The following is a 16,165-nucleotide window of genomic DNA, read 5'->3' on the forward strand; positions in this document are numbered from 1 at the left end:
TATGCACAACTGCAGTGGATAAAAAGATGATTCTAAGCCTGAAATACATAGAGATGAACTAACATCATGGCTGACATACACTATCTGAAAAAGAAGGGAGGAGTTACTGACATCAGAGCTGGGCTACAGGGAGAGAGACAGGACAACTTTCTAAAAGGCAAACCTGATTACAAGGCAGTATAAAAACAACAGTACAAAGATAACAATACTGTATAACTCCCAAGTCGTGGGACATGACATCGAACTATGAATTGCTTGTTACATCTTTTTACAGAACTTTCAACCAGTGATAAACAGCGATATTCATCCCTGACATCCTATCTTTTACTTGTCAAACTCATGGGCAGAAATGGAAATTAATATCACTGTAATTTAAAGAACACAACTTCCTCACAACATGGTAGACGTTGTAGTCTAAGACGCCTCCTTCTCTGTGCTGTCACCAGTCGGCAGAGTGTAAAGGCCCCATCACATACAGCGAGATCGCTGATTTTGTGATGCAACAGCGATCTCGCTAGCGATCTCGCTGTGTGTGACACGCATCAGCGCCCGGCCCCCCCAGCCTGGTATCGCTGATCGCGCATGAATGTCCTGGGCCATTTTTTGATCGTTGGTCTCCCGCTGGCCAGCACGCATCGTGTGGCAGCGGGAGACCAATGATCAGCGAGCTCCCAGCGCTGTAAGCAGACGCTGGGAGCTGGTATCCAAGGTAAATATCGCGGCACTTAGTTACCCTCTGTGTACCTTGGATACCAGCGTGCTCGCGCTGGGAGCTGGTATCCAAGGTACACAGCGGGTAACTAAGCGACGCACATGCCTAGTTACCCAATATTTACCTTGAATACCAGCGTCCTCGCTGGTCCTGATCGCTGGTAAGTCTGCCTGTTTGACAGCTCACCAACGATCATGTAGCAACGCACCAACGATCCTGACCAGGTCGTATCGTTGTCAGGATCGCTGGTGCATCGTTTAGTGTGACGGGACCTTAAGTGAATGGAGCGGGCAGAGCTGGTGACATCCTTCATCGTTATCAGTCTATCTAATCAATTTCTAGAGCCAGAAAAGAAAGACGATGCGAGAAGCATTTTTTTATTTAAATAAACCCAGAAAATGAAAAATACAAATAGAAGAGTTGACATGATCCCTCACCGGGATGGTGGGATGTCACTGCTGATGCTATAATGCACCACGGAGGAACCGAATGCTTCCTGTTGTGAGTTGATTCTCTGGTCCACCAGTAGTGAGTTCTCCTTCCAGACTCCCTCTGGTGGTGACAGGAGGTGGTGAGGCTGATTTAATCAGTAGAGATCTACCACCTGATAATGAGGATGACTATTGGACCTTAGGAATCTTAGACTGGATTTAAGACAGCCGACGCCCTAAGTCAGTGCTGGTGATTGCTTCTGGCTTCTCAGGTCTTGGTTTTCAGCTCTGTTCCAGCCTTCCCAAAGCTAAGTGTTTTTGCTAATGTTCATACTTGATTTTGTTGGTCTATTCAGTTTTTTGTGTGTTCAGCCAGCCCCTGCTGGGGCTGTGCTGAATTTCCACACTTATTTATCTGTATTTGCCAATTTGCTTTTTAGTCCCTTATTAGATTGGCCTCTTTTTGCTCTGTCTCAGAATATTGCAGATTGCTGATATAGTGGGAGAAGTCTAGTGACTTCAGGGTTAATTTTGTTATCAGAAGTGTTGGACATTATTTTGTAGGGTTTTTGGCATATTGCAGACAGTGTCTTTCCTTTCCTGTTCTTTATAGTTAGTTTGGGCCCCATCATTTGCTCAGCCTATTTTCCTGCCTGTGTTTGTGTTTTCATATTGTTTCACCGTCAATACATGTGTGTGGGCTGTCTATTCCTTTGGGGTCTGCTCTGGGGCAGTTAGTTTTCCCTTTTCTTGCTTTAGGCTTATTTAGTCCTCCGGCTGTGACGAGGCGTCTAGATCATCGTAGGAACCCTCCACGGCTACTGCTAGTTGTGTGGTAAGATCAGGGATCTGCAATCTGCATAGTTACCAACCTCTCTGGTTTTCTGGGACTTAGCTTTTGTTGTCGTCCTCGGTGGCCCAATCGTAACAGCTTCCCTTTCACAGAGCCAGACAATGACCTGAAACTAATTTATCCCTTAACATTATTTACATCCTAGAGGCATAAATCACATCATGCCTCATACCGTATAGCTCTTATATCTCATAAATGGTGGTCTCTACAGTCCCCAAATGGAAAATGGACAGGTAGCCTACCTCCTTATAACAGAGTAGGGCTGAATAATGGGGACAACAGTGTGACCACCTCCTACTCATACACTGCAGCCAATCGTGGAGAGAGAGGAAATTATTTCATAAGACAAGACTGGAGAAGTCACTAGGAGGACAACTTTATTTTTTATCACCAGAGGACTTTTATAGGGTCGTCCAGGATTTTTATAACAATAGCACACAGCAGGGGAAGTGATAAAATACCATAATGCTAGATTGTTACCTGTCTACCGGTGAGGACGTTCTGACATGTGACCAATGTAGTCAACTACTGACCACAGCAGTGATGGTAGCACAGTCACAAGTGGGTAGTCAGAACATCATCAATGGAAGACAGCAAGCACAGAGGACCAACGGTGAGGGATGTACTCGGTTTTTTCATCACATGTTCTCTTTATAAAGATAGCAGGAAATGTTGGGGTACAAGCTGGGGGGTGATAGTTTTATTATGTATTTCTGAACATATCTGGATCTCGATCACGGGAATCGCTGCACTTTGTATCAGGATTTTTGATAGTAGATGCAGTTATAATGGCGTATGTGCAAAATAGATCTACCAGATGGCCTCCTAGGGATTGATTGCTGCAGAACCTTACTCACTGGATCGGAAGGGGAACAAACGTAATCAGATGTGATCATTTCAGCTTCCAAATTTAATGTACATTTCTCAGTGTTAGGGATCGCTCACATTAGAGTGTAACACGGCTCTCCAATATTTCATCCGATAGCATCCGTGGACTCAGACAATGGAGAAGATGGAGAAATTACATTTTCCATCTTCTCACCTGTGCTGTGACACTTGGCTCCAACTTAGAGCAAAGTATGATTAAGGCGTCATTACCATAATCGATCCGATTCTCTCACGTGAGAGAACCAACAATCATGTGGCCTTATACGAATACTGTGCTGCAAGATGTTTGCTGTTTAATAACCTGTGTAATCAGGACAACCCGGGTTTGGATGTCACTCACGATCTGTGATACATTGCTCAGTCCTCATTGGCTGCCATTGTTCTTGGCAGAGTATGATATATTTACCCAGGAGGATGTGCTGCCGAGAACCGTGATCTTTTGTGCAGCACTTTGCTCATTCATGGGGTGATACTCGGCCTGTTCACACTGCAAGATTATTGTGAAACATTTCCCTATAATCACCCTGGATTTAACCCTTCATGTGTAACACTATCTGCTGCATACAGTATCTAAGGCTGGTCTCACGCTATGAAAACAAGACTGTTTCCACTGATGACAGACTAAAATGGTGTCAGATGGATCCACTAACTACAATGGTGTACATTTGGACTCAGATAAAGTGTCAATTACTTTCATGCTGCTCTAAGTTATTCACTAAAATGACAGAAACTCTTATGGAAACCAAAAATACCTGATTATAGTAAATGGCGTCCGTCTGACACTATTTGCGTTTGTTGGGGGGAAGATTCCATCTTGCAACTGAGGATAAAGCTTAAATGTGAGCCTAGCCAAACCCTATTATGTGACAAGGCTGACGCTATATTGTGTCTGCCTCCTGTAATTTGTAAGGCATCCAGGGTTCTGCTGTCGTCGCTAGCTGTCATGTATCAGCACAGCTTCATTCCTGAACTGATTTCCCCTCCTGAATAATATCAGCACTCTATTCTTAGCATCATTAACAATGTAAACGTATGATAATTCAGCCTGCCTTTCGGAAGCCCAGAAGCGTCTCCAAAATGTCCTTGCTTGAATTTGATATTACTAAGTCTCCCTATTGTGATCCAGTTCCCCTACAGTCAGAAAGTATGGCATTGAAGGGGGTTCATACCGAGAAATAGTGAGAGCAGGGTTGGGTTTGGAGGCAGCCAGGAGGATTTTCATGCTAATCTAATGTAATCCTGTTATTCATAGGATGTCCTCACCAACAGAGGAGACCGACATCTTGGCCACACAGGAAACATGTATGGAATTGGTGGTCAGACTGGATCACATGAACAAGCTGCCAATAATGTATGGATATAACTGAGCTGGGGTGAAATGGATTACACAGCGTTATATGTCTCGATAAATAAAAATGCTGGTGGGATTCTTTAAGGATGCAGCGATTTTTTTGGGTACATTGTGTTGTAGTTGTACTTTGGTTCTCATTGAAGTAAATGTAATCTATGCCGGAGGACCAGGAACCGATCACTACTCACTATATGGAGCTCTGCTGTCCCAGCTCTGAATGCCGTGAGCTTCCAGAGTCCTTAGCTCTAGGTATCACCTGTACAGTAGAGGAGCTTGGTGTCACTCACCGATCGATCCGATTTTCATGACCTCATGGACATCCCCTTCAACTTCTCCTGCAGTTCTGCTGCCCAAAGTTTCTACTTTACAATTCTCGCCATTGGAAAAATTCTGTGGTGTTAGCACTATAGGAACATAGGGGAAGCAATAGGATAATGTATCGTCACTGTACGACATATGGACAGGGTCGGTTTTAGGCAAAGTGGGTCCTAGGCAAAGTTTAAAATGGGGCCCAAATGCTAACATATTGCACATCACACAGAAGCATTTCGATTGTAGTTACATGCGCTGAGTTCAGGCCGCTAAATGAGTGTGATCGACAATATTTATGTCGTTCAACACTTGTTTCCTGGCCTCTTTCCACCATCTGAGAAAGAATGATGGGGACAGAACAATCACTAATGGATCAATCTGTCCCCATACAGTATCATGTTTTCAGCAGCACATCTGCAGTTTACACCCCATAGTCCTCCATATAATATAATGTGCCCCAGTACAGCACCATGGTATACAGCACAGCCCCACATGGTATACAGCACAGCACAGCCCCCCTCTCCCACAGCCCCACATGGTATACAGCACAGCCACCACCACACAGCACAGCACCATGGTATGCAGCACAGCCCCACAGCACAGCACCATAGTATACAGCACAGCCCACCAGCACAGAACCATGGTATACAGCACAGCCCACCCGGAACAGCACCCTGGTATACAGCACAGCCCCCCAGCACCATGGTATACAGCACAGCCCTCCAGCACCATGGTATACAGCACAGCCCCCCAGCACAGCACCATGGTATACAGCACAGCCCCCCAGCACAGCACCATGGTATACATCACAGCCCCCCAGCACCATGGTATACAGTACAGCCCCCAGCACCATGGTATACAGCACAGCCCCCCAGCACAGCACCATGGTATACAGCACAGCCCCCCAGCACAGCACCATGGTATACAGCACAGCACTATGGTATAGAGCCCCCTCCCCCCAGTACAGCACCATGGTATACAGCCCCCTCCCCCAGCACCATGGTATACAGACCCCCCTCCCACAGCACCATGCTGTACAGCCCCCCTCCCCCAGCACAGCACCATGGTATACAGCCCCCCTCCAGCACAGCACCATGGTATACAGCCCCCAACACAGCACCATGGTATACAGCCCCCCTCCAGCACAGCACCATGGTATACAGCCCCCCTCCCCCAGCACAACACCATGGTATACAGCCCCCCTCCCCCCAGCACAACACCATGGTATACAGCCCCTCTCCCCCCAGCACAGCACCATGGTATACAGCCCCACCAGCACACACAATATGGAGCTCTGCTGTCCCAGCTCTGAATGCCGTGAGCTTCCAGAGTCCTTAGCTCTAGGTATCACCTGTACAGTAGAGGAGCTTGGTGTCACTCACCGATCGATCCGATTTTCATGACCTCATGGACATCCCCTTCAACTTCTCCTGCAGTTCTGCTGCCCAAAGTTTCTACTTTACAATTCTCGCCATTGGAAAAATTCTGTGGTGTTAGCACTATAGGAACATAGGGGAAGCAATAGGATAATGTATCGTCACTGTACGACATATGGACAGGGTCGGTTTTAGGCAAAGTGGGTCCTAGGCAAAGTTTAAAATGGGGCCCAAATGCTAACATATTGCACATCACACAGAAGCATTTCGATTGTAGTTACATGCGCTGAGTTCAGGCCGCTAAATGAGTGTGATCGACAATATTTATGTCGTTCAACACTTGTTTCCTGGCCTCTTTCCACCATCTGAGAAAGAATGATGGGGACAGAACAATCACTAATGGATCAATCTGTCCCCATACAGTATCATGTTTTCAGCAGCACATCTGCAGTTTACACCCCATAGTCCTCCATATAATATAATGTGCCCCAGTACAGCACCATGGTATACAGCACAGCCCCACATGGTATACAGCACAGCACAGCCCCCCTCTCCCACAGCCCCACATGGTATACAGCACAGCCACCACCACACAGCACAGCACCATGGTATGCAGCACAGCCCCACAGCACAGCACCATAGTATACAGCACAGCCCACCAGCACAGAACCATGGTATACAGCACAGCCCACCCGGAACAGCACCCTGGTATACAGCACAGCCCCCCAGCACCATGGTATACAGCACAGCCCTCCAGCACCATGGTATACAGCACAGCCCCCCAGCACAGCACCATGGTATACAGCACAGCCCCCCAGCACAGCACCATGGTATACATCACAGCCCCCCAGCACCATGGTATACAGTACAGCCCCCAGCACCATGGTATACAGCACAGCCCCCCAGCACAGCACCATGGTATACAGCACAGCCCCCCAGCACAGCACCATGGTATACAGCACAGCACTATGGTATAGAGCCCCCTCCCCCCAGTACAGCACCATGGTATACAGCCCCCTCCCCCAGCACCATGGTATACAGACCCCCCTCCCACAGCACCATGCTGTACAGCCCCCCTCCCCCAGCACAGCACCATGGTATACAGCCCCCCTCCAGCACAGCACCATGGTATACAGCCCCCAACACAGCACCATGGTATACAGCCCCCCTCCAGCACAGCACCATGGTATACAGCCCCCCTCCCCCCAGCACAACACCATGGTATACAGCCCCCCTCCCCCCAGCACAACACCATGGTATACAGCCCCTCTCCCCCCAGCACAGCACCATGGTATACAGCCCCACCAGCACACACAGCACCACGGTATACAGCCCCCTCCCCCTCAGCACAGCACCGCACCATGGTATACAGCCCCCCAGCCAACCACAGCACCATGGTATGCAGCCCCCTCCCCCAGCACAGCACTGCACAGCACTATGGTGTACAGCCCCCTCCCCCCAGCACAGTACAGCACCATGGTATGTTATGAGCTCATTTTCTGCTCCACCAGCTGGGAGCTCTCCTTCCGTTCTCCCTCTGGTAGTGACAGGAGTTAGTGAGGTTAGTTTAATTGGTAATGGTCTGCCACCTGACGAGGAGGATAGTGATTGGATCTCCGGAGTATCAGCCTGGATATAAGACAGCCAACACCCTATCCTGTTGCTGGTGATTCAGTCTGTTTCTCAGGTCTTGGACTTCAGCTCTGCTCCAGTCATCTTAAGTTAAGTTTGTTTTTTGCTAATGTTCACACTTGCTCTTGTTGGTCAACTCAGTTTTTGTGTGGTCAGCCTGCCCGGCTGGGCTGTGCTGAATTTCCACTCTTATTTATCTGTATTTTCCAATTTGCCTTTTTGTCCTTTATTAGATTGGCCTCTTTTTGCTCTGTCTCAGAATATTCCAGAGTGCTGATATAGTGGGAGAAGTCTAGTGACTTCAGGGTTAATTTTGTTATCAGAAGCATTGGACATTATTTTTGGTAGGGTTTTTGGCAGATTGCAGACAGTGTCTTTCCTTTCCTGTCCTTTCAAGTTAGTTTGGCCCCATCGTTTGCTCAGCCTATTTTTCTGCCTTTGTTTGTGTTTTCATCTTGCTTCACCGTCAATACATGTGGGGGGCTGTCTTTCCTTTGGGGTCTGCTCTGGGGAGTTAGTTTTCCTCTTTTCTTACTTTAGGCTTATTTAGCTCTCCGGTTGTGATTAGGCATCCAGGACCACCATAGGCACGCTCCACGACTGCTTCTAGTTGTGTGTTAAGATCAGGGATCTGCAATCTGTATAGTTACCAACCTCTCTGGTTTTCTGAAACTTAGCATGTTTTGCTTTTTTCCTCCTCGGTGACCCATTCATAACACCCCCTCCCCCCAGCATAGCGCAGCACAGCACCATGGTATACAGCCCCCTGTTATGAATGGGTCACCGAGGAGGATGGCAGGAACAGGCTAAGCCACCAGGAAACCAGAGAGGTTGGTAACTGAGCGGATTGCAGACCCCTGATCCTATCAACACAACTAACAGTAGCCGTAAAGTGTTCCTACGATGCCCTAGACGCTTCGTCACAAGCTAGAAAGGTGAAATCTAAACTGCCCTGGAGCAGATCCCCAAAGGAGTAGATAGCCCCCAAACATATATTGTTGGTGAGACAAGATGAAGTGCAGACACAGACAGAAAAATAGACTGAGCAAATGGTGGGGCCCAAGCTGTCTAGATAGGACAGGACAGAAAAGACACTGTCTGCAATCATGCAAAAACCCTGAAAAATCCAACACATCTGATATACAAAAAACCTGAGGCCACACGACCTCACCCCCACTATATCAGCACTCTGGTGTTAACTGGGAGCAAAGCAAAAAGATACTAATATAACAGGGGACTGAACAAACTGACACAAGCTGCAACATATGGAGTGGGGCCCAGCGCAGCCCCCAGCAGGGAGTACATTGAACCCTAGCAGCAAAGCAGAAAGCAAACAAAAGTACAACCAAACTAGATGCAAAGGATTAGCAAAAGAATCACTTAACTGAACATGCAGATCAGGCAGGAGACAGAGGAACTACAAAAGCACAAGGAGAAAAAATCACCAGCAGCCACCAAGGGCAATCTGCTCTATTATCTGTTCCCAGCCAGAAATCCCAGGTTCCCAATTATCATCAGGTGGGGAACTTCCATCAACCTGGCCAGCTCCACTACTCCCAGTAACCACCAGAGGGAGCAGAGGAAGCTCCGGCTCAGAAGTCCGAGCCAGGGAATTCACAACAGACCCCCAGCACAGCACAGCCCAATGATATACAGCCCCGCCCAGCACAGCACCATGGTATACAGCTCCCCCCAGCAAAGCACCATGGTATACAGACCCTCCAGCCCAGAACAGCACCATGGTATACAGCTCACCCCAGCACCGCACAGCGGTATACAGCCCCCTCTAGCACAGCACCATGGTACAGTACTCAGGGTTGCATAAAAAAAAAACACACTCCTTACCTTCTCCTCGTGCCCGTGCTGCTCCCGACTCCTGTCTCCTGCTCTGCCTGGTACACAGTGAGTGTGCGATGACGTGTGTGAGAGGCAGAGCGAGGAATGATGGGAGAGGGAGCGCCTCTCCTCCATCATTGCTGTGAACTCTACCGGCATCTATGATGCCGGTACAGTTCAATGCGGTGGCGGGGGGAATTAGCGCTGGGGGCAGGCGGGCCTTCCTGCCGCACAGGGGCCCCATAGCGGCTGCATGATATGTCGCTAGCTGGGGGCCCTGGGGGAGCTGGGGCCTTAGGCAGCTGCCTGGTCTGCCTGCCCCTAACGCCGGCCCTGCATATGGACAGTGGTAGACTTTATTAGATAGGAAGGAGAATCTTTATAACACAAAATGTCTGAAGATATGGTCATTTGTAGGTTACTTTTGACATTGAGGGTGTCCCCCATAGGCCCTCCAGGGGACCTAATACGACATATGGACAGTGGTAGACTTTATTAGATAAACCCTTAAATATTATATCTCAGTTACTGAATTAGCGATCGGTAAGCTCCTATAATTTCCTCTGGTGATGATATTGAAAACCCAAGAAGGGCTCTTTAAGACTTCCGTGATCATCAGCCTGATCTTGGATCACAATGCCTGGACTGGCCATGCTTCGCCCGACCCCGAGAGTGACAGCCTCATAGAAATATATGAATCTGTAACGCTTGGCGTTGGGAGATGCATGGCCACTCCGTGCATTGTGATCTGAGATCGGACCGATGATCACGGACAACTGAAACAGCCCTAACAGAAAAAGGAAAATATAGCAACAAACGACAGAGATTTATTTCTCGGGCAGAAACAGAAAATGGAAAAAGTAACAATTCAGCACGGGCTACAGTAATGACTCAAGAAAAAAAAAATAGCACAAAAAACTGAGAGATAGTGACAAAACCGACCTTCAGTAGGTATTAGCTGATATTGTCACTGAACCTATAGATACAGCCAGAAGGATAAGTTCAGGCGCTCCCTTTCTAGTAATTGTGGATCACACCCACTGGGTGTTTACGGGAGAATTTTACTTTCATTTCTTCCTTCTGATGTCAGCGATGGCGTCTGCAGGTCTAAGAAAGGAGCTGGAATGTTCCGTCTGTCTGACCCTGTATACAGATCCTGTAACCCTGAGATGTGGACACAACTTCTGCCGGGTCTGTATTGATCAGGTCCTGAATACACAGGAAGAGTCTGGAGTTTATTCCTGTCCTGAATGCAGAGAAGAGTTTCAGGAGCGGCCGACACTGAAGAAGAACATAACGTTGTGTAATGTGGTGGAAAACTTCCTGTCTACTCATCCACCTCAGGAGGAGATCACCGGGATCCGCTGCACTTACTGCATTCACTCTCCTGTACCTGCTGTTAGATCCTGTCTACACTGTGAGGCTTCTCTGTGTGATAATCACCTGAGAATTCACAACAAAGGAGCAGAACACGTCCTCACTGATCCCAGCACTTCTCTGGAGACCAGGAAATGTTCTGTCCATAAGAAGATCCTGGAATATTACTGCACTGAGGACGATGCTTGTATCTGTGTGTCCTGCAGTTTGGCCGGAGAACATCGGGGACACCGGGTGGAGATGCTGGAGGAGGCCTCTGAGAAGAAGAAGAAGAAACTGAGAAATGTTCTCCAGGAACTGATCACAGAGAGAGAGGAGACTGAGGAAAGAGTCAAAAACCAGAAGGAGCAGAGGAGAAAAGGTATCGAAAAATCATCTGCAGAAGCCAAAAGAGTCACTGCCCTGTTTATAGACATCAGGAGACGGGTGGACGACCTGGAGAAGAAGGTCCTGAGTGAGATCTCCAGGCGGGAAGAGCAGGAGTCACTGTCACTGTCTGATGTGATCCAGAAGCTGGAAATAAAGAAGGACGAGCTGTCCAGGAAGATGAGACACATTGAGGAGCTGTGTAACATGACGGATCCACTGACTGTCCTACAGGAACCAGACACTGGTGACTTGTGTGATCCTGAGGAGGACGGAGGTGATGAGGACACAGGAGGACATGATGGAGGTGATGAGGACACAGGAGGACATGATGGAGGTGATGAGGACACAGGAGGACATGATGGAGGTGATGAGGACACAGGAGGACATGATGGAGGTGATGAGGACACAGGAGGACATGATGGAGGTGATGAGGACAGATGGGGACATGATGGAGGTGATGAGGACACAGGGGGACATGATGGAGGTGATGAGGACACAGGAGGACATGATGGAGGCGATGAGGACAGATGGGGACATGATGGAGGTGATGAGGACACAGGGGGACATGATGGAGGTGATGAGGACACAGGGGGACATGATGGAGGTGATGAGGACACAGGAGGACATGATGGAGGTGATGAGGACAGATGGGGACATGATGGAGGTGATGAGGACACAGGGGGACATGATGGAGGTGATGAGGACACAGGGGGACATGATGGAGGTGATGAGGACACAGGAGGACATGATGGAGGTGATGAGGACAGATGGGGACATGATGGAGGTGATGAGGACACAGGGGGACATGATGGAGGTGATGAGGACACAGGAGGACATGATGGAGGTGATGAGGACACAGGAGGACATGATGGAGGTGATGAGGACACAGGAGGACATGATGGAGGTGATGAGGACACAGGAGGACATGATGGAGGTGATGAGGACACAGGAGGACATGATGGAGGTGATGAGGACACAGGGGGACATGATGGAGGTGATGAGGACACAGGAGGACATGATGGAGGTGATGAGGACACAGGAGGACATGATGGAGGTGATGAGGACACAGGAGGACATGATGGAGGTGATGAGGACACAGGAGGACATGATGGAGGTGATGAGGACACAGGAGGACATGATGGAGGTGATGAGGACACAGGAGGACATGATGGAGGTGATGAGGACACAGGAGGACATGATGGAGGTGATGAGGACACAGGAGGACATGATGGAGGTGATGAGGACACAGGAGGACATGATGGAGGTGATGAGGACACAGGAGGACATGATGGAGGTGATGAGGACACAGGAGGACATGATGGAGGTGATGAGGACACAGGGGGACATGATGGAGGTGATGAGGACACAGGAGGACATGATGGAGGTGATGAGGACACAGGAGGACATGATGGAGGTGATGAGGACACAGGAGGACATGATGGAGGTGATGAGGACACAGGAGGACATGATGGAGGTGATGAGGACACAGGAGGACATGATGGAGGTGATGAGGACACAGGAGGACATGATGGAGGTGATGAGGACACAGGAGGACATGATGGAGGTGATGAGGACACAGGAGGACATGATGGAGGTGATGAGGACACAGGAGGACATGATGGAGGTGATGAGGACACAGGAGGACATGATGGAGGTGATGAGGACACAGGAGGACATGATGGAGGTGATCGGGGTGCGGAGCTGATCTCACACATATCACACTCATTATCTGCTATGATAAGAGATATAAATGTGATCTTCTATGTTCAGGATCCTGCAGACATATTACTGGATGTAAACACGGCTGCTAATTATCTCCTTATATCAGACGACCTGAAAACTGCGACCTGGACACTAATAACAGAGAATCGTCCAGAAACAGCAGAGAGATTCCAGTATTATCCTCAGGTGATGAGCGGGAGGAGATTTACCTCAGGACGACATTACTGGGATGTGGAGATCAGTAGACGACGGGGTTGGAGGGTGGGGATGTGTTACCCCAGTATAGACAGGAGGGGGCGCCAGTCATTAATTGGAGATAATTACAAGTCCTGGTGTTTGTGTGGAGGGCTGTGGAGATATAATAATCAGTATTCAGTGATACATGACTGTAATGAGATCCCGATACCTCACCAGATCTCTAGTAATAGAGTCAGGATCTGTCTGGATTATGAGGCCGGGCAGTTGTCCTTTTATGAGCTGTGTGACCCCATCAGACACTTACACACCTACACTGCCGCCTTCTCCGAGCCTCTACATGCTCTGTTATTTGTATATGATGGTTCTATAGTGATATCAGGGGGAGGAGCTGAGAGGAGCCGTAAATGAAGGAGAATCTGCCTGGAGACTGATTGGTGTACTCTCAGCCAGTAGGAGGCAGCAGTGGGAGGAGCTACAGCTGAGCTCATTTTCTCCAGGACTCTGTATAAACAGGGATCTTAGGCCGTTTCACACTTCAGTTTTTTTGTGTCAGTTAAAATCCGTCAAAATGGCGGAAAGCGGATCCGTTGGTAACTGATGTGAACGGATGCCACCGGACCGTTTTTTTTGACGGATCCGATGAATGCATAATTTTAAAGGAACTGCAGTCGAGAGAGAGAGAATTTTTTTTCTGTCAGGGTTAAATTTCCGTGTGACTTCATTCCTCCGGGCATGCACGCTATAAAATGCGGATCCTGCAGCAAAAAAAACGTTCCATGGTCCGTCCAGGCATGTCGGCGGACGCCAAAAAAATTGACGGATCCGCAAAACAACGGATCCAACGGATGGCCGTCCGTCAAGATCCGCCGGTAATGCAAATCAATGGGGAAAAAAACGGATCCACCCAAAAAAATGGCAGATCCGTTTTTTTTTGCAAAATGGCGTAATTTGACTGATGGTCAAAAACGGAAGTGTGAAACAGGCCTAAGGGGGAACATTCCTCTTGTAGAGACACGCCGGAGTGAGGAGACTTATAGGCCATGCACTGCTCCTCTGGGAAATATGTGAACTGTCTCTTCAGAGAGGAAAAGGACTTGAACTCTAGTGTCATTATTGGAAGGAGCAATCCTAAAAGTCGTTATCCACGTTATCTACATGTAGGGACGGGGGCATGAGTCCACAGCTCGTCGAATTCATGACGAGCTGTGGAGTTCCATTCACCAGAAATCTCATTCCAGTCCTTGACGAGTGAAATCTCGTGTGTAGTGCATGGAAGAGAATGCCACTCGTCAGACGTCCCAGATTCATGAAGAGGCATGCATGTATTCATAAATCAGGAGCATCTGGCTCCAGCATTACCCTTCATCAAGACCAGCATGAACAACACTGTTATTGATGAAACAGGGCCTAAGTGTACGTTTTGTTATGCAGTTTCAGCCTGTCTCCCTGCCTCCTGCTTGTGACAGGTTTTTCCTTTAAGCTTTTAAAAGTGTTTATTGGCATCTCAGAAATACAATACTAGCTATTCTGACCCCATAATGGCATATTCCTAATGTAATTTTGCCAAGTTGCTTCCTTTTTGTGGTCTATTTCTTATGTAAATTGAGGAGGGGGTGGGTAAGGGCCAACAACAACATGAAAGTGTAAAATTTGGTGGGGATGTGGGAGCTGCTAGGAGAGATCTTGTGCTGATCTGAACTAATCTTGTAGCTCATAGAACGTTCTCAACACCTAGGAGATGGCTATCCTGGCTACATCGGGGAGCGTGTACTACACCGGTGATCAGACTGGGATTACATGGCACATGTGGTGCAAACTGAGAAGACATAACTGAGCTGGGATGAGGCCGATTACACTAATAGAGTTTACTGGTGAATTGTAGGCCCCACACAAATTACACTGGATTGCTTCCCTTAGGGCTTATTTATTTTCATTTTGCTATTATGACACAACATTTTTTGCTTTTGTGTTGTGGCATTGTAAGAGCTATAGTTTTTATTTTTCCTTGTCTTTTGTTTTTCCTGGGTGGGTCGGTTGAAGTCTTTACTGGCTTTGTATATGAACGCTGCATTGTACCCGGTGGTTAATTAAAGGACATTTTCTCTTTATACAATGTACTCAATTTTACAAATTAAATTCCATTTCACAATTTAAGTTTAGATCCAAAAAATTCATCAGTTTTATAACTAATATAAAATGACCCCAGCGATGAAGGCTGTCATGTCCGCCATGTTTGTTATGCCGCAAGTTGCCTGGAGCAGTGTGCACGTGCGCCTTACCTCATGGCTGCACGCTGTTGCTGGGTAACCATCCGTCTCTGTCTGACTCTGCAATCCGCTGTATTCCTGGAAACCCCTGATCATGTGACCTTTCCTATGTTCCAGCCATGCTCTGGTTCTGCAATCCGCTGTATTCCTGGACCTCCTGATCATGTGACCTGCTCTATGGTTCTATCCAGGCAGTTCTAGCGATGCTCTCTATGATCCTGGAGGATCTGAACCCAAAGTCCCTCCCTGGCCTTGACCCGGAAGTACTGGCGCTATGGTGCTATATCAGACCGACCTGCCCTATGGTCAGGGCCTGAGTATTGTGTTGCTTCCCTGCATGGCTGCTTGGTCTGCTGGGTCGCTCTCCGTATTCTGTGCCCCTTCACTTTGCCCTGTCGTGCGTCTCTGCACATGCTCTGTGCTTGTACTCTGCCTTAGTCTTGTGCCTTGTGTTGTGTTTGTCTGTTGTGCCATGTTTTGTCTCTGCTCTGCTTTGCCTTGTAGTCCTTCCTTGCTCTGATTCTGTCCTGTGTTTCTGCCTATGCTTCTGTTCCTGGTTCCGTACTCTGCTTAAGCTCTGCCTGGTTTCTTGTCTTGCCTTGCTTTGTTGCTTCGTGTGCCCTTTGCATGCCCCTGGCCTTCCTAGCCCCCTGCTTGTGCCTCAGCCGTGCTCGTCGGTCAGTGACAGCTGTGTCGCCTGCTATGCCTCAGTCGGGTTCGCTGGAGTCTTGCCCGTCTGTCAGTGCTGCAGACCGATCAGCTAGCCAGTGCCCCTCATGCTCTCTGTGCTTCCTTGCACTTCACGCTGTTTCTGCACTGTGCTCTACGTGCTCTCTATAGC

The 16,165-nt window shown here is 48.4% G+C and overlaps 1 protein-coding gene across 1 annotated transcript; it reads left to right on the top strand.

The window, feature by feature from the left end:
* Window positions 1-10,319: 10,319 nt before the first annotated feature.
* On the top strand, window positions 10,320-15,216 carry LOC141083204 (uncharacterized). The gene has a single exon (XM_073567371.1). It carries the CDS (start codon window positions 10,475-10,477, stop codon window positions 13,463-13,465), a length of 2,991 nt encoding a protein of 996 aa, XP_073423472.1. The 5' UTR covers window positions 10,320-10,474; the 3' UTR covers window positions 13,466-15,216.
* Window positions 15,217-16,165: the final 949 nt, after the last annotated feature.

This window comes from Dendrobates tinctorius, unplaced genomic scaffold, assembly GCF_039654945.1.
Source record: "Dendrobates tinctorius isolate UK_male_01 unplaced genomic scaffold, ASM3965494v1 ptg000020l, whole genome shotgun sequence".
In the NCBI taxonomy this organism is placed as follows: domain Eukaryota; kingdom Metazoa; phylum Chordata; class Amphibia; order Anura; family Dendrobatidae; genus Dendrobates; species Dendrobates tinctorius.